This window comes from Vespula vulgaris, chromosome 5 (assembly GCF_905475345.1).
Source record: "Vespula vulgaris chromosome 5, iyVesVulg1.1, whole genome shotgun sequence".
Lineage (NCBI taxonomy): Eukaryota > Metazoa > Arthropoda > Insecta > Hymenoptera > Vespidae > Vespula > Vespula vulgaris.
Genome location: NC_066590.1, coordinates 6,036,647 through 6,063,532, shown reverse-complemented (window position 1 = coordinate 6,063,532; position 26,886 = coordinate 6,036,647). Strand labels below are relative to the sequence as shown.

At 36.0% G+C, this 26,886-nt stretch overlaps 2 protein-coding genes and 1 long non-coding RNA gene across 6 annotated transcripts in view; 2 read left to right on the top strand and 1 right to left on the bottom strand.

Moving 5' to 3' along the window:
• LOC127063854 (dipeptidase 1) overlaps positions 1-2,780 on the top strand; it is a 49,291-nt gene extending 46,511 nt beyond the window's left edge. The window contains exon 11 of the mRNA XM_050994123.1: positions 304-2,780. Within this exon, the coding sequence (XP_050850080.1) occupies positions 304-420 (117 nt within the window). The 3' untranslated portion in view covers positions 421-2,780. The remainder of the gene's footprint in view (positions 1-303) is intronic.
• Positions 2,781-7,406: 4,626 nt separating this feature from the next.
• LOC127063857 (REPTOR-binding partner) lies at positions 7,407-24,400 on the bottom strand. Of its 4 annotated transcripts, none has more exons than XR_007781502.1 (6): positions 23,911-24,251; positions 13,111-13,204; positions 10,340-10,461; positions 9,125-9,253; positions 8,850-9,012; positions 7,407-8,771 (listed from the first exon to the last, which is right to left on the bottom strand). XR_007781502.1 is itself a non-coding variant. In XM_050994126.1 (4 exons), exons 1-4 carry the CDS (start codon positions 23,947-23,949, stop codon positions 8,667-8,669), a joined length of 360 nt encoding a protein of 119 aa, XP_050850083.1. In that variant the 5' UTR covers positions 23,950-24,195; the 3' UTR covers positions 7,407-8,666. The 4 variants fall into 4 exon arrangements, 2 of the variants coding, with proteins under 2 accessions (XP_050850083.1, XP_050850084.1); XR_007781503.1 differs by having other exon boundaries at positions 8,850-9,008; XM_050994126.1 differs by lacking the exons at positions 8,850-9,012; positions 9,125-9,253 and having other exon boundaries at positions 23,911-24,195.
• Positions 24,401-25,806: 1,406 nt separating this feature from the next.
• On the top strand, positions 25,807-26,868 carry LOC127063858 (uncharacterized). The gene is made up of 3 exons (XR_007781504.1): positions 25,807-26,371; positions 26,463-26,636; positions 26,721-26,868. It is a non-coding gene; the product is annotated as an uncharacterized LOC127063858 (long non-coding RNA).
• The last annotated feature ends 18 nt before the right edge of the window (positions 26,869-26,886 follow it).

Below are 26,886 nucleotides of genomic sequence, written 5' to 3'. Positions count from 1 at the left end.
AAATATACGAATGTAGTTTTAAGTTTTCTTTCAAAGAAAGTCCCTCGCGTAATTTATCAAAGCACGTGCATCGTCACGACTGAAGTGACTTTTCGTACTTCACAGGTACAGAACCGAATTACAACTTATTATTCGAGAAAGAGAGAGAGAGAAAGATCTATCTTTTGAAAGGACGGACTACGAAAAGAGAGTTTCTCTCTTTCTAACTCGTGCCCTAGCTACTTTATGAAACTAGAATCGACTATGTATCTATCCAAACACGTCCAAGCAAACGAAACAAGTTTCACGGCTGTTTGTTCTCAGGTGCGTGACAGGATGGCTGCCGCTGGAATGGAGCCTCTTGAGGAGGAAATTCCATCCGAAGACATTCTTGGCCGTAATCATTGCCGCTACAACGTCAGAAGACTGGCAGTACCCTAAACTATAAGCGAAACATTATCCACGGACGACTTCATCCTTTTCCAGAATGAGGAGAAAGAAGATGAAGGATGCTTATAACGAGAAAATGATAAAATACGAGCGGGACTCTTTTTCATTTTTTAAATTCGAAATTCGCACCAAAATTGCGTCTTTCTCAATCTTTGTACAACGTAAGTAGATAGAGAAGAAAAACGAAGCGAAAAGAAACTAAAAAAAAAAAGAAAAGGAAAACGTGACAAAAAAAAAGAAAAACGAAACGGACAAACACGCAAAAAATAGAAAAAAGAAAAAAAGAAAAAAGTTCAATTCTGCCAGCGACTTTCGCGAGAAGTCACACTGTAACTTGTATTTATGTACAAGATAAGCGAGAGTAAAGCCGATTATTAAAAAAGAAATGCACTAGGAGTGTTCCGAGAAAAAAAGGGGAGAACCATAGAGAACTCGTTTTTTCCCGAAGAAGAACGGACTATTCAACGCGGCTAACGTTACTTCTAACACCGTGATACGAAGACCAAAACGCGTTTGTATAAATGTTTAACGATCTAGTCGTCGAATATACACGAAGACACACACATCGATGTTTCATTTGTACTCAGCGATTTTTTCCTTGTCGAAGCTGGAACCAAAAAACTATTCTAGTCAATAATCATACATACATATATACATATTATATATATATATATACACATATACATATATAAATATATACATATATACACATAAACTATGAGTCGATGAGGATGATGATGAAGACGGAGCGAGTGGGTGACTGTTTAAACGTATCATTGTTCCATTACATAAAATGGAGCGAACAAGGTTACGCGTAATACTGAAAGGACTACACGCACATACGAACACACTTGTACATATGCGGTACCTGAAAATTGAAAAAAAAAAGTTGGCCGGGGGTATTGGGGGATGGAGTGGTTAGAAAAAGGAAATCGAAATCATTGTTGCGTCAAATCGGCCAAGTTGATTCGAAGCGAACAAGTATAAAGATTACTTGCCTTGGAACTTAATGAAAAGGTATTAAAAAAAAAAAGAAAAGAAAAAAAAAAGAAAATAGGAAAAGAAATAATTGTAGAAAAGATAAGAACAAAAGAAAAAGAAAGAAGGATGTCAGAATGCTATCGGCAAAATAACACAGGCGAGAGCGATGCCGTTAGGTTTATAGGGATCCGCACATCTTTTTTACTGCAAAACGATCACGCTGTTTTAATACCATCTCTCTTCATAATTTATCTCGCTCTATCGTCGCAGATCAAGATGGCCGGCTTGATAGCCTAACTTTGTAAACGGCCAAACACGCGTACGAGGCTAGACTCCGGTGATCCTGGGATCCTTGCCAAACGCATATCACACGAACGAACGCGCACGCGTGCTTTTCCAAATTTACGAGTGCTCGCTACTCGCTCGAAAACGCGAGAGCAAAGGAAGGCGTTGTACGTACGTATGTACGTATAATATACACGCAGACCAACGTCGTTTTGTGCTATCTCGAAAATTAGCATTCGTTCGCGGACGAAAAATATCTATACACCTATACGTGTATATAAGTTGTACATATACTATGTGCATAGGTATGTATATCTATAAAAATAGATTAAACGGTATAATTATTGATCAGATCGTTGCGATTAGTTACTATTTTCCTAATTTTAATCGATCATTTCAAAGCAATGGTACGCGATCAATGATGAAATTATTGGCAAGTTCTTCAATTTTCATTAATTTTACACGCAACAATAACAAATTTTAAAAGTGATATATATATATACTTTTTTAACTTTTAAAATAGTAATAACATTTTATTACTACTATACTTATATGATTAAATAAATTTTAGGATTGGCAAGTATAATTTGCATATCATTGATTTAGAGCATTCAGCCTTATATTTTGAGAATTTATTAAAAATGAACGTAAATTCATTCGACGTGATTGCAAACAAATCTGGCGTGCGTGAAACTAATAAAAAAAAGAAAAAAAAAGAAAAGAAAAAATAATGCTCGAATATCCCGAATCTTTAACATTTATTGAATTTCAAAAGGACGTGATCAATGACTTCATAGTGAGCAATAATTGTACTGTTTATCGAGTCTTCTTCTTCCGCATTTACTAACGTTACATTACGCGCTCGTTAATCCTAACAGTCTGCGAGTTCAAAGACGTTTTATTAAAGTCGAAAGAATTATGTTCGGGGACTGGCGAAGCTTAACGGCGATTTCCGCCGGTGGTGAACAAAAAGCAAAGGCGACCAACGGAGTCTGAGCCTCGTGTCTAATATCCTAAACTTTCAAAAGAGTTACTGGTACCGGAAATAAATCAACGGTGAGCAAAGCTATGCCGTTGCAATATTACACGACCATTTCTTCGTTCTTTTCCATTTTCAATTCCTTTCCCTTTTTATTATTAGTCGTAGCACGGTCCACGATACGTTTAGAAAAGGAAAGTTCGAACAAAGTGGACGTATGTGGTAAGTTACAACGAACGATTTTTCACGGGAGACTAACTTAAAAAAAAAAAATAAAAAATAAAAAAGACGCTTCGTCACAAAGTTTCAACAGAGCTTTAAGGAAAAATCAAAGACTAAAGACGGAGGAAAGACGAATGGTTTAACGATCGCAAAAAGCTCTCTAAACAGTAGATAGTAACTGCAAGCTAGTTTCTCTGTGGAAAACTTGTGTCAGGAAAATAAGAAGAAACGAAACTAAGATCACAAAAGACTGAGGGTTGGAAAAAGAGAAGAAGGGAGGGAGAAAGGGAGAGATATCGTCTGTATTCGTATTGTAACGTGGTAGTACGTACTTTCGATGAGAATTAATTTTTCTCCCATTCCCGTTTTGGTACCTAACGAGCTCGTTAAAAAGTTTCGGCACGTTTAGAGAACCAGATTCGCGAGAAACGACGTAGAAAAAGCATTTAAGCTTCTTGCCTCGACTACTACGAAGACGGGAGGGCACGAGTGAATGGACGGCTTAGTTTCTTCCTTGGCCACAAATGGCCAAGAAGATTTCTTTCTTCTCTTTCAGAAAAGACTCCCTTACGCTCGGTATCTGCAAGAGAAATATAAAGAGAGAAAAAGACAGAGATCTACCCTTCCTTCGTTCCCGGGCTTTTAGAATCTTTCCTTTTCTTTTTTTCTTTTCCTATTTTTTTCTATTTTCTATCGGACCGACCTGACACTTCGAATATGCAGCAACAAAGACAAAGAAGAGAAACTATAAGAGTCATAGAAAAGACGGGTCGGAATAAGAATAAGAGAAAAGGAAGAAACGAGAGAAAAAGAGAGAGAGGACAGATAAATTGAAGAGGAAAATATTCCATGGAAGAATCGAAACGACCAAGAGCTCCTCGAAGAAGAATAAGCCGGCGAGAGTAAACTATGTACTTCCAAATGTAGCTTTTCTCTCTATCTATCTATCTATCTATCTATCTATCTATCTATCTATCTCTATCTCTCTTTTTCTTTCTCTCTGCCTCTCTGCCTCTCTCTCTCTCTCTCTCTCTCTCTCTCTCTCTGTCTCTCTCCATCTCTATCTATCTCTCTATCTTTCTCTATCTCTTTGTTTCGCTTCCGGCGAAGATATCGTCTAAGTTTATGGTGAAAACTCGACCTATAAATTTCTACCCTTAATACGAACCGCAACACATAATGTGAAACTCCACGAATTATATCCCGTTAAGCGTTCTAAAGAAGCGCTCGGAGAACGTTACTACTACTTTGTGACTCGCGTGAAATTTCTTCTATAGATTCCGAAAACTCTTGGACTATCTCGTCTTTTTGCTAAAAACTTCGTCGAAATTTATTAAAATCATCAATATTTTGTCTTTTTCGTTCTCATCATATTTACGACAATCTTTTGTAATTCTTGATTAAAGAAAAAAAAGGAAAGAAAAAGGAAAAGAAAAAAAAACGTATCTGATCATTCACGAGATTTAATGACACGTTTGATTGAGCATCATCGAGCATGTCATTATTATGAATCTCGAATCCGACAAGCGGCAAAGGCGTTGATGCGTGCAACGAAGCTTAGGATCTCAAAATGTACGTTGTACATATATGTACTACATGGACAGGTAGAAAGAGAGAGAGAGAGAGAGAGAGGAGAGGAAGGTAGGAAGAGAGAGAGGCAGAGGCTTTAGAAGTGACGAACGCCCTGGTGATACCGGCTAATTAACGGTGGTGCATTTGTGCGAAATTTGCTGCAGAGCGTAAGCGTGAACGAGAGAAGGGGGTATGTGACTGACGCACGCCTTCCTAGGATCAACGATCCGGTGTCAATGTCTCTGGAGCTATCATACTCTGGTATGGGTTGAAGGGTGTAGAGGGATAAGGCTTTACGGTTCGGTCAATCGTAAACCCTGATTACTAGAGCTACCAGCATTCCCAGGACCGTGCGAAGGCCGAGGATGAACCATCCTTCTACCCCATAAACACGCTCGTACTAACACACATACAAAAAGCAGCACATTCACGATGTTGAACTGACTCGCAAGAAAGCTACCGAGCATTTAGCTGAAATCGTCCAGGTGAATATTACAACATCCACCCGTCGCACCATTGAATCTCAGAGCGGACGTATAAATCACTTTAGATCTTGCTAACTCATCCGTGTTCCTACGAGAAATTTTCCGGCCTTTTTCCCGTTTTAAGCCTATCGAAAAGTTATTAAAAATTTACCATAACCCGTACGTCGTTTTCGCTTTGGCACGGTAATATATGAACATATATACCTCCACACAGAGATATCCACACACACGTTGAATTATTTAAACGTAACGGATATCGCGAAGGAACGAGGTGGAAGTTGTTGTCGCGATAGTAATATACACCACGCCTAGTAAAAGATTAATGAACTTCTCAAAAACCTTTCCGGACGTGGCATGTACGCGATGTACACGCTAGGAAAAAGTATGCGCCGACCTTATATCGATGCTCGCTTGGTTCACTTACATTTTTCATGCATCCCAGTGAAAACTTCTCTTCTCCTTGATGTTCCAACCGTAAAATCTTTTTTCTGCCTTCCTAGTAAATTTTGATCAAAAAATATTTAAAAAAAAAAAGGAAAGAAAAAAGAATGAATATTTTTACGCTCCGCGAACAACGATTTGTTTATTTCTCAGTAGGTACAAGCATTCTCGTGAATGCCATTCTACTTCCCTTCCTACAAAAATATATATACTTATTTATATATACATATATATATATATATATGTCTGTATATATATATATGAATAGAGAAAGTATACAACGAAAGGGGTCAGCGTAAAAGAAAGGCGTAAGTTATTGTGGCTTCGACTCACGTTCGCCTTCACGGCTATTCCTACCCTTTCCTTCCTCCTCGTTTGTAAAATCAACTTCCTCTCCTTCTTACTCGGTTTCCATTCTCTACTTTCTTTATTTCTTTTTATCTTTTCTTTTTTTCTTTCTTTTTCTTTTCGTCGACTTAAAACAATTTTACAAGCTCCGAAGGGTAAACAACGCTGGAAAGATGTTCCTCTTAAAAACAAAATTAAAAGAGAAAAAAAAATGATAAAGAAAAAACAAGCAAAACAAAATTAAATAACAAACTATAACAGTAGAAAAATGAAATGATCCCTCGAAAATACCCACGCCGATATTTCATTGGGGAAAAGTTTTATCTCGCCAGTACGGGAAAAATTTTAATCCTCCGCGATAATTTGACTAGAGTTTTCGTTAAAAAAAATGTTGAAGAGGTGGCGACGAGGGGTTTCGGTGGGAGGGGAAGAAGCAAATTGAATTGCTTCTGACGAACAAACACGGTTTTAAATATTTGAAAAGAGGCGTAACAAGATCCCTTATTTTCTCCTCCATCTTCGTGAATTAACTCGTTCCGTTTGGCCGGGTATAAAATTCGTCTTTCTCGCTTGGTTCTCTGCTCTGCCACCACCAAACCCCTTCTCCCACCCTTGTAGTCCCTCAACCTCAAGCTCTTCTTTTCTCTTTTTTATTTTTTTATTTTTTTATTTTTTTTTTTTTTCTAAATGGACTCTCGCACAGCGCTTTATGAACTCTGGCCGCAACGCGTCTGGCGGGAATGCACTTTTCCGCAGGAACGAAATTGAATGCTCGCGGTTTATGGTGCGCAGAATTGCGTATCGTTATCTCGTATGTGATGCGTGCATATATATAGACATGTATACATATAGAAATAGATAAAACCTAGAGAGAATGGCGAACAAGCGACCGTCTTTTACGATTCTCGGCAAGTGTTGCTAATGCTTTCCGCACAGGGTGTAACGCCTCTTACGAGCTGTCCAAGCTTGATACCCTTCACTCTTCCCCTACCCCATCTTTTCCCTTTCTACCCTCACAGACTAGAAGCAGAAGCTTCTTCTCCTCGGACTTATGAGACAGAACTAAAGTCCGTAATATTTATTCGCGATAAGTCTACGAATAAATTCTAAATGAGTTTCTTTTATACACTGACATACTTATTTGATGTATTTCATTATCATCGTCGATCCATATAAAAATTTTATAAGCTTCAACAAACGTGAATCGTTTAATCGTTATATGTACTATAATGTAACATTTCCTTTCCATTCGTATAACATTTTTTTCTTTTTTGAGAAAAACAAAAAAAAACAAAAAAGATCGTACTGAATTTAGCAACATCTAACCAGAACGAAATGATTTACTTCGTTCTTTGACTTTACTCTGGTTTTCGTAAAAAGAAATAAAAAATAAACGCGGTATAAATGTACTCTGTAGCTATATCGTTACGACACCTATACGAAATGCATTTGAAATCGCGTAAAACGCGACCAATCTACGATTTGCCATACATAACTTGACAATATGCAAATGCTCTTTTAAAATGGATACGTGACATAAAAATCACGTTTTTCTCTCAACGAAAATTAACATTTTCAGGAGAGATATGATATTTTTAATGTGTTTTAATCCTGGAAATTAAGAAAAAAAGAATTGAAAAAAGAGTTGGATTCATAACAACGAGTTTTCTTGAAAAATATCCACTTTATTTATACTTTAAATCTCTTTCGAATATACGAACGAACTTCTCTGTCAATAATATTTATTTTGTACAAAATAATATGTGTTCACTTTATAAAAATACCGTTTTACAGACTGTGACAGGTACTTTGTATACATGTACAAAGGCGCGGCCTAATCTTTTCTCAAAAACGAACTAGAAATATTCAATATCTATAAGATATTTGTAAATAATTAAAAAATAGAAAAAAGAGGAAAAAAAGGAAGAAAATAATCTTCAACACGGTTCAACGAGTTTATCTATCCATAACGCGTCGTATCTTTTTCCCGAAAAGACAAAATACTGAATTAAAATTTCTATAGATAGAATTTCTATGTTACACAACGACAACGTCCATTCTCTTTTCCGCGACGTTCAACAGACTACACACATATACAAAAAGAGAACCATTTAATAATTTACGATGTAACGATCATCAAAGAGATACTTTATCTCTTTTTATGCTATCCTTATCTTTTCGTCAGGCCATCGACGACGTGACCGACCGTACAACGTTGTATCTTGGTCGTTGTCGTCGTTACGCTTCAACAATGATTTATAAAGAATTTCAAAAGATCAAAAGAGAAAAGAAAACGATAGAAAACTTTAACGAATGAGAAACAACGCAACAAATTTCGAGTGCACGGCACGAAACACGAGCGACGAAACAACGAGGGCTTGCTGGTACTGCAACCAACATGACATCTCTTTCTTCATACGACAAAACGAGAAAAAAGAAACGATCAGGGGGACGGGAGCAGAAAAGAACAAGTTTTTTTCTCGCGGGATTACGAACGGAGTAACCGAGCAAAAGAAGAAATAAAATAGAAGAAGATAGAAAAGAATTGGAGTCGTACTTCTCGAACGATTCGATGGAAAGAGAGAGCGAGGGAGAGGGAAAAAGAAGAAGAAGAATCGTTCGCGTTAAAAACGAAAAAGAAAAAGAGAAAAAGATCGAGTGAATAAAATATGTAAAAGAGGGCGTGATCGTCTAAACGTCAAATAATCGAATTTAAAATCCGATGATAGACACGCACACAGACTTAGATGCAAATGCACGGTAGTTAAAATCACGCTGCATCTTTGGCCTCGAAGATCCGTCGAATGAAAAATAATAAGTATAAAAAAGAAAGAAACTCGGCTGCTACAATCGGTGGAGCGAAAAAAAGTGGATGGAACGCGACACGTTCGCTGAACATTCCTCCAAATTTCTTATTTCCTGCTTTAGCTGTTGCTCTTCTCCCGTTTCAGGCTTCCCAATTCCTCCAAAACCGTATGTAGCCCTTCGGGAATACGTCCGCGATCCAATTCGTGTCCCCATTGACGATACTGAAAGGTAAACAACGGCAAAACGATTAGAAGGTTTGCTTCGTTACGTGCATCACTGGCTCTTTGTGTCTATTTTACCTAAAGGATCTTCATCGGGATTGGATTGGACTTCGAAATGGACTATCGTTGGACTTGGGTGTTTCCTCGAGCTTCATAGTAGTTCTCTATCTACTTCCCTTTCTCTTTCTATGTATTTTCCTCATCTGTTTATCTCTCTTTCTCTCTCCGTCTCTCTCTCTCTCTCTCTCTCTCTCTCTCTATATATATATATATATATATATATATATATATATATATATATATACATATATATTTCATTTATAGCACGTATTTCTAACATCAACCCTACTTACACTGTAATAAATATAATATAACCGGTGGTCAAAATTAAACAGGCACGCAAGAAAGTGGAAAGCGATTCGCAGTTACACGGCTCGTTCTAGCGTCGGTTCAATTCCAAAGGGATCCCGAGTTGGTTGGGTCTGAGCGTAAAATGAAATACCGTTATCTTGTTAAAACACATCGAATTAACGTTGACGTTATTTCACCAGGGAAAGAGAGAGAGAGAGAGAGAGAGAGAGAGAGAGAGAGAGAGAGAGAGAGAGAGAAAATCATATTTATGATATTCCAAACGAAACCATTCCAAGCTGTGCACTTGTATGTATGCTCTACCTGTATGCATATACTTCGTATATGTATATAGAAATACTTATGTACGAAATTGGAATGTATCGTCAAAGCATCGAAAACGTTCATGCTTCCGGCATCACATCGCGAGCAGAAGCAATATTTTGCAGCGATAACTTCCGAGCAGCATAACAGGCAGAGAACGGGGTCTGGTATTGTATAAAAAGTTTGCACTTCTCCTACGACTTACTTTCTTACTCGAAAAAGATGGACGAAGCGATGGTGGCGATGGTGGTAAGGGAAAGATGATGGGAAAGAAAGTTATGAGGTTATGGCATTTCCGTGGAGAATTCGCCTTCCTCTCTAACGTATTCTATAAACGAAAACTAATCTCGGAGAAAGTTTCGGGTGTAATTTTTTTCTTCTTTTTCTTTTCCCTCCTCACTTTTTTCTGTCCTTTTTCCTTCCCCCTTTTTCTTTTTTTGTTTTTGTTTTCTTTTTTTTTCTTTTATTTATTTTTTTATCCCCCCCCGAAAAATCTCACCAAGGGAGGAAAAGATTTATGACGCGATACAAAGACTTTACGCTAGACTTTTACTTCATCTCGAGGCTTCTTTGACAAAAGAAAATAAGAGAAATATGGTCGAAAGATAGATCGAATTTCCGTGTAATTAAAAAGCATCCTTCTCTCGGGAGATTTAATAAATTTTAACCCATCTACCAAGTTGAACGATAATGAATATAAATTAACATTTTTTCCCCTTTTTTTTTAAGAGAAAAGTAAGGAGAAAGAGAGAGAAAGAGATACTCGTACGATGCTCGGAACGACAAAGAATTATCTTAATCATCCTGTGTGAGAAACAACATTAAGGATGGAAGGAAGAATTGTAAGAAAAAAACAGGAGGAAGTAAAAAGAAAAAAAAAAAAGGAAAAAACGCACCATCTCTAGCTCCTTTCTTAGAGCTAACACAGCCTTTTCTCTGTCAGCCACAAGCTCTTCCAGGTACTGATATCTCAACTTTTTTCGAGCACGGCACTCCCTCGCACTCTGTCGACTTCGCTCTGCAAACAAACAAAAAAAGTAACAAACAAAAGTTAGAACAGGATAAGGAAGGATAAAACACGATATTGTACGTATATAAATTACAAATAAATATATTCTTACGAATCGTCATTGATTGAAACTTTATCGTTAACGAATAAACGAAAGAATAAATGTTCGATGAAATAATAGTTTAAAGAACGTTATTTCTAATCGATTGAAAAAATTTAGAAATGCATCGAGTACAAATTTTTTAACGCGAAAATATAAAACAACCATGAGTAAATATATTAGAAAATATATTACTTTTGTGTTTCGGTCGTAACTAAAAAAGAAACTAAAAGAAAATACAAATGGATGAAACATTTGGAACCTTAAAACGGCAGAAAATATCGGATAGTTCACGGAGTTGCATAATCGTGCATTAAATACGATGTTTACTTGGCACTCGACCTAGCTCCCCTTTTCTCCCGGTAACACACGATCTGCTAAAATTTTTTATCGAAAATGAAAGTACGATACCGTTTGAAATTACGGTTCGCGTTATATACGTATACAAAAAGAAAGAATGAAAGAAGATAAGGAGGAAGAAAGAAAAAAGAAAGAAAGAAAGAAAGAAAAAAGGAAAGAAAAAATTTTGTAATTTTGTAAATCTTCTAAATAACGACATCGATGTCATTTGGCACCAGTCGAGAACTCATTCGCTCTCTTTCAAGATAATAGAGAGATTCAACGATACGAACGTACGGCTACGGCCGTTCAGTGGAAATTGCAAATTCCTTTTTCACCTCAGTGCCATAACAATAAAATGCTTTATGATCGAGAACGAACAGATATTAACGTCGCAGCCTAACTTTTTATAACACTGTAAACGTTTGATTCGCCGTACTACACTTTCTTTCTCTTTCTCCTTCTAAAAAGATTTATATAAGAACATTTGTATTATTTAAACGAATTAAAACAAAGAAAAAAGAAAGAATATTCGAGTTTTTCTTTTCACGCTACTACTAACTCTATTTTATCTCTATTATTTCTAGTGAATGAAAAATTAACAGGTACACGTACAGTGTATTTTTAAGTAAATCTTCGATCAAGTAATTACTCTTATAACGTAAACTATGCCTTAGTTTTTCAACAAGTAGTTATTAGTTTTCCACTCTTTCTCAACTTTCAAGGTATACAGTGCTTATCTACGTTTCTGAAACAAGACAAAAAAATATTACAGTTTCACCAGCTTATAGGAAAATATCGGAAATCTTGCGAATGTCTTTCGTAAAGTCGTATAAAAAGGCGAAAAAAGCCTTTCGAATACGTATCTAAATACTTTTTATACATTTTCTAAAAGAAGACAACGAAGCAAACGATTACGTGGCACGAATACAGAAGTCGTAAACCGAGCTTAAAGTTCGCAACCAATTCTTGCGTCCTTTTCCCGCCCAACTTCATGAGGAAACTTAAAGAGGAAGGAAGATGGAACGAGAGAGAGAGAGAGAGAGAGAGAGAGAGAAATAAGAATAGACTAACATAAGAAATATAATAAAAAGAGTAGAAAACGAATACGAGCTCTATAAAAGTGACGGAAACATGAAATCTACGATAAGAAAAACATTAAAAACACGCAATTTCTTTTACTATACGTGGACGTTCGTTGTCGAGAGATCAACCACCAAGAAGGCTATAATAGGAAAAGCGAGAAAGAAAGAGAGAGAAGGAAGCCGCAAAAAGAGAGTGCGATAACGCGGAAAAAAGGAGCAATGCTAATAGAGGAAAGGAAAACGAGGACGAAGAGAGAACGAAAGAAGAGAGTGGAGCGTGATTATAAAGTTTCCTCCGGAAATAAGAGAAGCACGCGTAGCAGAAATAATCTTGGGAAATTACTCGGTGCCACGGTCCACGGGATACTCCCTTCTCTCTCTTTCTTGCTCTTTCTCTCTCTCACACATAGACATACTAATACCAAAGAACGACACACTACAACGACGACGCTAATACCAGAACAACGTTGGTCTTTTCCTTCGTTCTACTTCTTCGTAGACGCCTTTATCCTGACCTAACCGTCCTGGCAAAATGGTGAAATTGCAAAATACATCCTTTTACTCAGAGACGAGTAACACCAGCAGCAGCAGCAGCAGCAGCAACTGCAGCATGCTTACCAATACCACCACCAATCTAAAGAGTACCACTCGGTGTTGCTGCCATCGAGGGATGACGACATTACTACTTTACCTCAGCCTGCTGCAACAGTGGACCCTGATCCGGTATAAATATTCATTACCAAACGAGATAAATATTCCTAGCTGTCTCCTGGCTACAAAACTATTCCTTCCCGTACCAGCAATCGGTTTCCCTTGAGCGTCTTAAGAATCGCTGAAACTCCTACTACGAACTACGACGTTCTCAGCATTTCATTTTTTTTCTGTTTTTCTTTTTTCTTTTCTTTCCTTTTTCATTCACGATCCTAAGATCATTTACATTAATTCTCGTTCAAAGTTACGACTCTTAACAGATCAAAACATGGCGAATAATGCATTTGGATCGTAAGAAAGAAGTTAAAATATTTAAGACAATGTATGGGTATCTATCTGCTTAGGTATGAAAATTTGTCAAAGAAAATGTGTCGTTAGTTATATGTAAATATATCTACTACGAAAGTATTATACTCATCTTACCGAGCTTGGCTTTCATGTCCACCTTGTCGGACGCCTTCCTTCCGGGCTTGCGTCCCCTCTTGCCCCCCTCTTTCCGATCACCGCGAGATCCCTCCTGTAAGGAAAGATAAGCGAAAAATAAATCCAAAAGATAAACTCTTCGCTTTTCTACTATGTAGATATTCTCTACTAGCCCTTCGATGACACATGCAGAGTTTACTTTCGATAAGACGAAACCTAACGTTGAATTTAAGGCGATTTTATGGTTGAGAAGAAATCGAGAAAAATGAAAAACAAAAAAATTGAAGTCGAACAAGAAGAACAAAAAGAGGAAAAACAAGTGGTAGAAGAAGAAAAATAGGAACTAGAAAATGTAAAGTTACGTAACTTGAAAGGAAGTGCGTATCTGCTCTTAGGTATCCCAAGAAGAACGACAACACAAAGGACACCACAACGAGAACGAACGCAACGACGCGGCCTGTTAAAATTTAGCCGTCCCTAAGGCATCGTCATCTTCGTCGTCGTCGTTGCGTTACTGGATATACGTACCTACCATCATGGCGGCTTTAGCTATGCATACGTTCAGGGGTGACAAAATACAAATTCCTCTCTCTTTTAAACCCTCTGTTTACTTCCGACCTTCTCTTTCTCCTTCTCTCTCTCTCTCCCTCTCTTTCTCATCTCAATCTTATCTGATATTAAATCTCCTCGAAGCTTCCTTTCTTCCTCACTCTCGACCACTTCCGCCTTCTTTGCTGTTAAATCTCGCATACGAGCAACCATCCCCGACCCTTGCTACCTAATACTCGCCCTTCTCTAACCAACAGGCTTATATCCACTTTTTTTTATCTTCGCTTCTATATATCCTTCATCTTTACGAATATTCATACATTAATAATAATGGAATTTATATGATCATATTATATTATATTATAAATTATAAAAAATATTATAAAAAGAAAAATAGAAGAAAAAGAAATTCGCCTAATTAAAGTACAATCAATGCTGTATACCTAAATATAAGCAGAAGAAAAATAAACTGCACTGAATCTATCGACAGGAATATATCCAAGTAATTTTCAATTAATCAAGTTACGTGCTTCATTATAAATGTAATATACGTATGTAATAAATATATATACACGCATATATTATAAAATACATATATGCATATAACAGTAGAGAGAATATAAAATTTATTTCTTTTGCGAAATAATACCCAGGACTATGCAGCAATACGAGAAAAAATATCAACGAACGGGTGTTTATTGCGACAAAAAGAAGATTCTCTCAACCCAGAAAGGAAAAAAACAAGAAAAAGAAAGAGAAAGAGAGAGAGAGAGAGGATTGCATCCATGTTTTTCACGAAGTCGTGGTGAACGATATTGGGATGTTCCGATGATCGAGACAGTTCCGTCTACGGAATACGTGGATCTGTCAAACGTTCGCTGGCATTGACGTTTCCGTCTCTAAGAGTCTGTCACGACACATACTCTTCGACTTTTTCTCTTTTTCCCTTCCTCTCTCTCTCTCAGATCTATCTATCTATCTCTCTCTTATACACTCAGATGCCCAAGATGACTCTCTCTTACTCTGTTTCTGACAGTTTCACAATCCTTCCCGCAGTGGTTACAAGTTTGACGCAAAACGAAGAAGAAAAATAAAATGAGAAAGAAACAGAAAAAGAGAATAAAAGAATCATATTTGTCTTGCTTTTTCTTTATTTTTTTCTTTTCATTTTTTTCCAAACGAATGAGTATCCCTCTCGTTAACCATCCAAACGTGCAGATAACGAATACGCAAGTCGATTAATAAACTTGCTCATTACGAGCTGATCGTTCCTGCGTGAACATTTTACGTGCGAGTTACTCTATAAAAGCATTTAGAAGACTATCGAATTATTAAGCAGACAAATTATCTTATAATTGGTGTAGAACACTGAACATTCGATTCGATCGATCGATTTAATACACACACACACACACTGTATTTTATTTTTGTCATCTTTTTTTTATCGACGATTGATCGCACGTATATCTTGTTTCATGTGAGATTTACTTCATGTGAGCATAAAACGAATGACGATATTCCGACAAAATAAAAAGAAAAAAGAAAAAAAAAAGAGAAAGAACTTAACTGACATTATGATTCGTTCTTATCAATGCGTTTTACAGAAATTGAAGCAACCAATGCCGTGATGGGAAACTTGCTACGTAATTTCTCGAATAGCTTCGAACGATTTCGATCTTATGGTTGCTTCTCACGTTCAAGAGAGTTCGTTTACGCGCATACGCGTACACCGTTCTCTTCTCTTCTCTTCACGACGCGACGCTTAGAAAGGGCCCTCGCGAAGCTCAATTTAATCTGCCGACATTAACTCGCAGTTCCGCAAACGTGCATGCGTACGTGCAACACTTTATAAACAAATGTAACGTTGCACGCACATAAAGCGGATATATAGTGCATCGTAGTGTCTATTATAGAACACTATGTGCTACGACTATGCGACAAAATCTAAACACGTAACTGCATAGGTGTGTAATATCATATACAGAGTGTTCCGTTTAACTTGACAACCTTGAATATATATTTTCCATAATGGAGAAAAATCTTACGGAACGTAATGACGAGGATATCAAAAAAATGAATATAATGATGTCAGATAATCTTTCACGAGATATCGAGGTCATCGATCTCTACTTATTTCTAAATCAAAACTTCGCTATATTCCTATTAATAGAATATCTAAATTATTTGAGAATTAAATTATTACAATGTTATCATTAAACGATACTCCATTAAAAGTATTTCACTTGAATTCATTTTATGAATGATTTCATAAAATCATATCGCACACTTCTTCGTTATCTTATATTGTTTTTTTTTTATTTTCAAATATTTTTTCTTTATCACCGAAAATAACGAAGATATTTTACGTGGTCAAATTTAAATTGGATACTCTGTATATGTTCATGTAATATAGGTACACACATTTGCCATTCACACACGTATTACACGGCTCTCACACGCTTGTATTTTACGATGCGACAGAATACGTGATGCCTTAACAGAATCGTGACGAAGCACGCGACCGTCTCGACTAACTTTGAGAACGTTAACACGACACACCGGGTAACTGCGTTACGCGATGTCTTATTTCTTAATGCGAATCATTCCACGATTACTTTTTTTTCTTTTTCTTATAATGTAAAATAAACCGAAACATTAAACATGAACATTAAAATATTACGATGTTACGTATATATAATGATAAGTATATATAATAAGAGATTGTTTAAATATATAAAAAAATAATTAAAAAAGTGATCTAATGTCATATACTTTTCCTTTTTAGATATCCTATAACGCAAATCGATGTAACAGAAAAAATGGTAAGCTAAGTTTGTTTTTATTGTTATCTTAGAATTCTTACGTAATTACTGACAAACATATGTCCGTTATTTCTGATGTATACGCATATGCATATGCACACATGTATTGAATATTTATGCGTTACGTACAAAAGCTATACTAATACGATTCACATACAAGGTGTCTAAGTAACTTTTTTGAGAATCAATATCTTCGAAATAATTGTTTACTTCAAAGGGGCACATTATGATCGCGATTATTATGATGCGAAACAATTTCTTGATGTCATTTTCTTCGAGATTTTAAAGTTCGTTGTAATTTTTAAAAATGATAATACGTATACTCATTGTCGCGAAATAACAGCTGATGATTCTTCTTAACCTTTTGTAATATGTAATTCCATTAAAAAAAAAAAAAAAGAGAGAGAGAGAGGAAGAGAGAACTGATAAAAACTTCGATAACCAACGCATTAATAAAAGCATGAAAATAGGAGTACCGACAACCAAGGTACGCCGTCGTCAATTAAAACGGATGATAATGCTCTTAAAGTTTATTAAAGTTATGCGAAGAGACGAGACAACGACGAAATAACGATGAAAACAGCTGGAATTGCGAAAAATATATCACTCGGCTGATTTTCCTAGAGAAAAGCAGCTTTTATTTAAGTATATTTTTATCAAAAGCACGCTTTTGAAACCACCGAATATTTCAATGGTACGTTATTTTATGCATACATCGTGCATTGCCAAATAAATCCCTACAAAGGAGCTGCATCCGGAGAAAGCAGCTTGATTTTTTCCTTCCTCTTTTCCTTTCTTTTCTTTTATTTATTTATTTTTTAATCATGTTTGGCAACACGACGTATTTATTATAAAATCTTTTCCTCGTGAATACAATTTCCATAGATTAAAATTAAAATAAGAAAAGAACAAATGGAAAAAGAAAAAGAACCATCCACCGCTGAAAATGAAACGACGTCGTCTCTACAAACGCGTTCTATGTATTCTAATTCTCCTCTTTCTATCCCCTACTTCGCTAAACGACTTTTAGGCGATCATCTTTCAAGCTGAAACCTTTTAATTACGTAGCTATGAAATGTTTCCAGAGAAGCTTACATGCTGTCACCCTCATCCCCTCCCTTTCCCTTCTCTTTTTCTCTCTATCGCCCGCGGGACATTTTCGAAATTCAAGGAAAGAAACTCATCTTTGCAATTAATTTCTACACAATATATTAACGAGATTACGTCTTGAGGAGCTTTTGCTTGTAGGAAACGTAACCACGAAACGAAAACCAGCGATCGAATTTAAACTCCCTTATATAAAATTCTCTTTCACTGAAATATCTTCAAACTCGAACGCCTTCGTTAAGTCCTTTGAGAGATCTGTTAATTTTCATTTTGATTTCCTTTTTTTTTGTAGGAAAGATATCCGCATCAACGTTTTAAAAAGCTACGAAAGGAAAAGAGTCTCTTTCAAAAAGTTGCGCGACTAGGTTCTACTTTTTCTTTCTTCTTTCTAAAAAAAAAAAAAAACATTCTTTCAAACGAATCTATTGTCGATTCTAAGTCGACAAAGGACGAGTGAAACGTTAATGTTACTTCTTTATCTAAATAAGAACAAAACCATGACACGAAAAAAGAAAATGAAAAAGAAGAAAGAAGAACAGGGCGAAGTTTTGCTCACATATTTATTTAAAAAAAAAAGAAATAAAAATAAAATTAAGTTAAAAAAAATAAAATAAATAGACAATAAAGAATAATAATAAAAGAAAGACAAAAAGCGTCTATCTCGTCGTCGATGAATCTTAACGGGATTCAAAGAGTTTACGAAAGGAAAAATCCAAGGGCTCTCGGTAGAAGCACGTTCGTGCGACTTTTCTCGTGCTTCGGCAGATAACCGTGGGGAGGTATAAGCGAGGTAAAACTTCCTTACGGGTTTTTCACGTTATTGTTCGTTCCTGGCGAATACGAACGGAAAGAAAGAGGAAGGTGAATGAGGCGAACGAGCAAGCAAGCGGAACGAAGACGTAGGAAACGAAAGAAGAGAAGGAAACAGAAGAATTGTGGAAGAGAGAAAGAGAAGAGGAAAAAAGAAAAGGAAAGAAGGAGAGAAAAAGAGAGAAAGGGAGAGAGAGAAAGATAGGAAAAGGGTAGCACCGTAATTTTCCGAGCACCGTCTCGTCACTCTCTCGGCAGCGGCGCGTAACAATGAAAAAGGGTGGCTTCGCGAACACAATGGCTCGAGCGAGCAAAATCATCGTACGCGGCACGAAAACCGCGTGGCTTGGCCGCCGACTCGTTCGCGGAAACGAAACGCGAGACGCGACGAGCCACGGATATAAAGAGAGAAAAAAAGAGACAAAGACATAAAGAGAGAGAGAAAGAGAGAAAGAGAGAATATGAGGATTATTTATACACCGACCGGTTTACCGCGCTAGAATGGAAAAATTTTTATTGGAAAACCCTAATCGTTTTTCCCGTTTTACTCTTAACGTTTCGAATGCTGACGATATAAACGGAATCGATAATATGTAAATCTCCAATGATCTGTTTCCCTCGTTATCTCGCTAATACTCCTTTTTTTTCTTTACGCGAAATGACAAAAAGTTTTCCGAAAAATTCTTATCATTATACGACATTTTCGGAATCGACGATAAACTATACGACGGTAAAATGTATATCTTCGATCTTTTTCTCCTTTTTCAATTATTCAATATATGAATAAATAAAAAGAAAAAAAAATACATTCTTAGTTAACTTGACGACAATGACAATTTTTGTGTTGTAAAATCTTAACAATGAGAAGTAAGACCGACGAAATTCGACAATGATCAAGTGGATGAAGAGTAAATCTACGAGACCTTCTCATTTTCCTTTTTCTCGCAACAATTTTTCCCTTTCGACGGAACATGAGAGAAATTTTTCTCGAAGAGGCTAATACTGAAAAGAAATTTCGAAAATCAACAACGATAAAATCGATAAAGCGTAAATCTGCGATCTTACTAGGTTGTTTGTCTCTCCCATCTCTTTCTTTCACTCATCGTTTCTCTCTATTTATCTCTCAAAAATGTTTCTCTTATTAAGCGAGATGACAGAGACTTTTTTCGAAAACCCTCGTGATGACCCAGATCTCGAAGGAGATGACGAGTTGTCGGTGACAACGTAGGTAGCAAGGGTGCTTGTCAACTTACGTTTCGTTCCTGTTAAAGAAGGGGCCACTCATGGGTAAACCAGCACCTGAGGGCTACACTAGAGGAAATGGTAACGATAACGACGACGATAACGCTTAAAATACGACCGTCCGAACTTGAAAAAGAACTTTACAAAAGGAATCGCATAGACGTGCAACTCCATAAAACGTTCTTCTCTTCTTTCTATTTTACGATTATTTTTATGATTATTTGTAATAACAATCGAATAGAATTCGTTTCGTTAATAAAATAACAATAGTTCCTTTAGTAATAAAATTGTAAATACTGTTCAAAGGATTCTCCATTGTATTCTAATTTCATCTTTTGATTTCCTTTTCTTCTACACCAATGAATCTGAAATTTAATTAATAAAGATTGTGATTTCAATTAATTATCGCGATTTAAAAATCGTAAATACGAATAAAGATAAGCTACTTCGCCAACTACAGAAAAGTTTTAATAATTTCGAAAGAAGTTTTTGCATCAGATAAGGAAATAATTCTTTTGATGATCAAAAGAAAGTTGAAGATAAAATAAATTCGATTAAAATCTAAAATTACCTATGAACGAATCGCTTAATAAGTTTTTAACAATTGTGAACAAAGATTATGACCGATTGTCTAGCGAAAATAAAAAGAAAGATAGATTACGAAAGATTACAGAAACCAGTATACACGAGTTCAAAGGAATGTAAGCCAATGAAAAATGTGAACCAAGGAAGATAGGACAAAGAAATAAAATGAACCCTCGAAAGTCATTACACAGCAACTCGAGCATTATTCTTTGGAATCGAGGAAACCGTAAAGTATCGATTGTTCTTTGCATTCGCGAGTCAAGTTCTAGAAATTCCTTCCTTCGAACGATAATTTATTTAAGAACATCGAGACTAGAGTCAACCTTGAAGCAAGCCGTTCGTTATCGTCGCGAAAGGAAGACTAAAGTAAACGGAAATAGAAAGAAGAAGAAAAGAAGGAAGAAAAAGGAGAAGATAAAGAGAAGAAAAAGAGAAAAAGAAAGGGTAATAAAAGGAAAAAAACGAAAGAAGAAAAAAAATGGAAGATATTTCGATCGGTCGTTCTATAGAAAAATGTTTCCCGTTAAAGCATCGTGTACCGACGTAACAACCTTCGAGGGAGTTAATTAATCATTGCAGGAACGATACACCGAGAGAGTACCAAGGACTCTCAACGTGTAATCGCGTACAAAGGAGAATTACGTTTAAGGTTATGATTAGACGTAGTTAGCTTAGTACATACCTACATATCTATATATGCACGTAATTCTGACATATATCGACATTGATATCGCAAGCTTATAATCTTAAAATAAATCGTACGACCGTCATAATGAATTGCGTTATGAGAAAAAGAAAAAAAAGGAAAAAAAAGAAAAGAAAAACGTGAGAAAGAATCGCTGATAAAGAAGTAAGGACATTTTTCTAGATAAAAAAGAACAAGGAAAGAAAAAAGGAAGGGGGATTAAAACATGAACTCGATCGACATTCATTGGATAAATATCATCGGACGTATCGTTGGAAAAAAAAAGAAAAGAAAACACTAACACGATGAATAAAACGAAACGAGTACAAGAAATCCTCCGATTGTTCCGTTACATATTGCGTTCTCCTTCGATGGCCACCATGGAAGTAAATGTTATACGGGAGAGATCGTACCTAACCCAACCCTATCCAACTGGATAAATTCCTTTCATCTCCACCAGCTGTATTTTCATCGTATATATATATATGTATGCGTGTACGTGCGTATACGTGCATATAACGATTTTCCCTTTTTTCTCCTCTTTTTATCCTTCGAATAAATCGATTTACAGTGTGTAGAAGCGGAACATTAACGACGATTCCCGTAGCAGCTTCCTCTTTTCTGCGCGTATCGAAACCCATAAAACAGCGTGTCGAGGTGAAACGCACGGATGCGTTTCGAACAAGATGCATACGCGTCCTTTGTGCGCGTCTGTACACATGTGTGTGTAAAAGAGAGATAGAGAAAAAGAGAGAGAGAGAAATAAAATAAAAAAGGAAAAAAAAAGAAAAAAGATACCCGTATTCTAAAACGCAATTCGTCGAACAAACTCGATTCCGAGCGAACGAGTTGCTGTGATTGGACGAAATCACCCTTTTTTCTGTATTATCAGAACACCGGCTATAGAATACGACGACATAACAGAATTGCGCATTGTAAATGTTTCGCGGGGCACGACGCGAAGTATACGTGTAGAGCATTGACATCATACCGGAAACGAGTGCGTTCTGAAATTGTAAAAACGGAACGGAACAAAAGGATAACGTGGTCCCACCGATTGATATAGTATTTTCTCCAAAGGAAATAAATAAAAGAGAAAAGAAAAAGGTTATGGAAAAGCCAAAAATAAGTATTAGAAAATTATCGAAAAAAGAAATAGTATCGAAACGAAAAAGGGATACCAAATACAGATATATACGCATATATATCATACACATACACACATCGCATCACGCACACGTATATATATGCATGCATATATACATACACCACGCGCGCACATGTATATAACACAAATAGAGGTGATCATTCAAAACGAAGAAAAATCGTGTCAAATAAACGAAAAGTCGAAAGATCGACGGCCATGTGCCGGCGTTACGTAGGAGACGAACCGAGTAAAGCTTGCCGATAATAATGCAAGTAGAAAAATATATTAATAGAGAAAACTTACCGGTGCTACGCGTCGCGCGAGCTCCGACAACTGCGCAGTTCACGGGTTAAGAGGCAGCTTGCCTTTCAGGGACGTCTAAGGCCGGTACCGGCACCCGTGACCGGCGATCCGATCGTACTACCACCTACAGGATTTTTCATCGAAGCTCACGACATTCGCGCGTCCGACCATCGAGCGAATCGCTTTCCCTTCGTAACATAACCTAACGAACGACGACACGAGACAAGGAGACGCGTCAATCTCGAATTTTATTTTCTCTTCGTATTTCTCCCTGAGAAATTTTCACCGGATGATCCACCGAATGACGCATCGACGTTTTCGACAACGGACTCTCGAAGGTGCAACGATGAATATGGATGTTTTCATCCAACGAAAAAAAAAAGTGAGAGAGAAAAGAAAAGAATAAAAAAATATAGAAAGGACGAAAAGAAAAAAAAAAAACGATGAAACACGACACACTTTGAACGCTATTAATAACGCTTATCTTCGTGCAACGAAGTAGAATAAACTTCGTAATGACGTATCAAAGCACACGACACTCACTCACACACACACCATCGTATTAATGCCATAAGCGACTACGTAAATCTTTTCTAACCGTCAACGTTTAAACTCGACGCAAAATTAGTTTCCACATCCTTGCATTTATTGCTACGAAAGATAATATCGAATTTGATCGCACGAGTGAATATCTCTATGACTAGATATTAAAAGGGATTCTTTCCAAACAATAACGCTGATCCGATATTCTCGTAACAAGAAGAATAATGAACGATAAATGTCGAACATATCGAAGTTAAAATCAAAGTTCTACGTATACAGTTTTTAAGCAAAAAAAAAATTATATATGTATATATATATATATCGTTATCGTTAAAATAAATTCGTCGTAAAAATTTCATGTTTTCGAATCATACCTAATAGCTTGGAAGTTAAACTTCGAACGTACTATTCGACTCCTATGATACGTTGCGTAGAATCTCCAAACGGGACACCTATTGACGAAAATGTGACGTACTATTCACTGAAAGATACGAGACACGTTCGCAGGATACGAAGATACGACGTATATATCGATAAAGATAAATACGTTGTATACGAACGCCAACTGTTGGTAAGAGTACGAAGATGATGCGAGAATGGCGCTATCTTCTGGGAAGAATGCAGAACTAAGTAACACACGTGAGCATCGTCTGACACACAGAGAAAGACTCGAGAGAACGATACCAACGCCACGAAAACATCGCGCGAATAAACAGGCGCCTCTCCTTCCACCTACCCCTCATCTAACAACCCCTTTGAGAGGCCTGGTCCTAGATATCCTGACGTAAACGAACGATCGAAACAACGCCCCTCGTCCTGATCAAGGACACGAACCCGCCGAAACATTTTATCGCTTTCCCGCGCGCCCTCCTTGCACAACATGGTGTAATATTCCGTGACGCTTATCAAAGGACATTCATTTTTGTCCTCTTACTTTTTCCTATACCAGATTACATCACCGTGACATACTGTCATATATTATTGTTCTTTATCTATCGTCGACTCACCGTTTCGTTTTCGACTATACACATCGGCTCCACTTCCATGTTCCTTGGACGAATATCTCTCCCTTCCTCGCTCGACTCTCTTTCTTCTCTTCACTTTCGATCTTTTTCCCAAACGTGATATTGCACTTTCCTCGACGAGATATTCGTCTCGACAATCTACCGATCACCTTTGTCGTTTATTTTTTTAATGTCTCGTCCGACGACAACGTGTACCAACGTGTGTCTGTTTACAAACACTACAAGGTCACCGCAAGCCCCCCAGGCTTCTAACTCGCAATGTTGGCTCGAGAACATCGCGCATTACGTCACGAAAACCGACTGACGCGACGCGCGCGCCGTAATTGCAAAATTTCTTCGTGCTCGACATTATCAACGACGTGAGAAGCAGATGGTGGCGCTAACATTGTATCGAAGTAGAACTAAGAATGTCACGTATCTTTCTTTTGTTTTTTTTTAAATTATGTTCGTACACATTATTTACGTAGAAACTTTAAGAATTAACACAAATGTAAAAGGATCGGTCTGAAACATAAAAGTAAAACGTTTAATATATTTTAATTATACCTTTTGATCCTAATTTAAAGCACGCAAGTAATATTGATTATCTAGATTTCATCAGATGAAGTATCGATATCATATTTTCTCGGGACTCTTGAGATAGCTAAAAATTAAATTATGGCATTAGAATGATTACTGATATACAATTTAGTATTTAATATTTTAAAAATTTATAGAAGAATTAAAGACAATTAAAGGCAATTCTAGAATCTAACGAAAAATCCAAAATACAGCCATTAGCTTGATAGTACTCGCGTTACATCATATGATGTATAATTGCATCGCAACTTGCTATTATAAATTAATAAAAATATACAGGATTTATAAAAAAATTTATAATACGAATTTCGAACAAATGTTTCCTATAAAAGTTACATAGAGTTATGCGGACCAATGTATAAAAATAATTCTATTCGATTGTAAATAGTTAACGAGCTAAAAAGATCGGCTTTGCTTTATCTAAATGAATATTTTATTTAATTATGAATGATAGCCATTTCGCAAAAAAAAATTGAACGTGAATTCCTAGACAACTATTTACATATACTTTCGTGTGTGTACTAAACTTGAATGAGACGGTGTTGACCTCCGCTGAAGGCCAAATGCGAGTTAGTTTTGTTTACACACGCTCGAACTTGTAAAGAGCATAATACAACATTATATACATATATACATATACACATATCTATTAACTAAAACAAGATAATTTTAAAGCTATATTATAACAATATATTACTAAATTTATAATTTTGTAACATATATTTGTAAAAATTATAAGAATACTAGATATTACTTAACTATTTAATGTATCATAATGTTAATAACAGCTATGTCCCTCCCTCCCTCTCCCTTTCTCTCTTTGTCTCTTTGTTTCTTCGTCTCTCTCTCTTTCGCTCTTCGTCTCTCTTTTTCGCTCTCTTCCTCTCTCTTTCGCTCTCTCTTTATTTCTCTCAAATAAAAAGTAATGATTTAAATGATCGAATATTATTGTGTAGATCGGAGATGTTAATGCGTCTAAGTCTTAAAGTGAAATGATAAAATCTTTGTCTCGAAACGATTGTTTGGTTATGTCAAGGACACTCGGCGATCCCCGCACAACCTACAATCAAAACAGATATAGACTTTATAAATTATATTACAACTACTATGTATTATAAAATTCATTAATTTTACAATGTACATATAATATTTAAAGATAAATGAACATAATGTAATATAGAATGTAGTACAAATTTTAGAACTATTTCGAATAATATTAGTACTATGTATTTTTTTGTCAGTACGATAATCCGACGTAATTACTTTAATTCTTGTACAAGAGAATACAATATTTCAATAAATAAGATTACTTACACGTTTCTGCACCAAATTCGTATGTGAAACGTAGAAACTGAATGATTGAAAAAAGAAAATTTGAGAAATTACGGACTGATCGAAGAGCACAAGTGTAATGGTTGCTGGATACCGCGCGAATGAGGTGAGTATTCTATTAACTGTGATCTGATTGGTTGTTTGTCTTACGTTCACCTTACGTGTTGATCACGTGATATTCAATATGTTTATCATGAAATGTATAATAACATACAAATAATGTATTACTTTATGAATATCGATTTCTTTAATGTTATTTTAATATTATTTTTTTAATCTATGTCACTTTTAATTTTTTCTTATATTTATTATACACTCAGTACTACATACATGATATACTACATATATCAAGATAAATAACCTGACTGTTGACCATTTGTGTCTTTCTCTATTCGTTATATGCATAAATAACCTTGATTGTAAAAAATTTAGATACTTTAAATTACTGGAATTAAAATATAGATATGTAACATCAATCTCATATTGTTGACATCCTATATCGAAGAAAATCTTATACGCATCAAAGTTCAATGTATGTATAACAAATTTTATGTATAATAAAACTAACCATAAATTCTCAATTTTTTTGCATTCTCTTTTTATCCAACCTTTTCCCATTTTAGAATTTGTTCTTTAAATAAATTAATGCTTCATGGATGGAATTACAAGTCCAATTAAAGTAGATCCGGAATTTAATTGGATTTTTCGAACCTGTTCAAATGCCCTCAACGTATATATAACGATGTATCAAATCATCATTTACGACAATGCATTAGATATGCAAGTGGATCATTTACGTAAGTTATTTACTTATTATAGTTGAAAGAAGTATTGATTTATTTCAATGCGTATAATAAAAAAACAAATAATTTTCTTTTTAGAAGCTTTATCGTATCCCGTTTTATTAGCTTTACTGGATTTTTTGATTTATATGGTAGTACAGTAAAGGATCATTTCTTGCAAAATTATTTTAATGGATTAAAAAACGGATACATGGTTTTCATAAACTTATTCTTTATTAAGTCTACTTGCAATCATCTACCATTA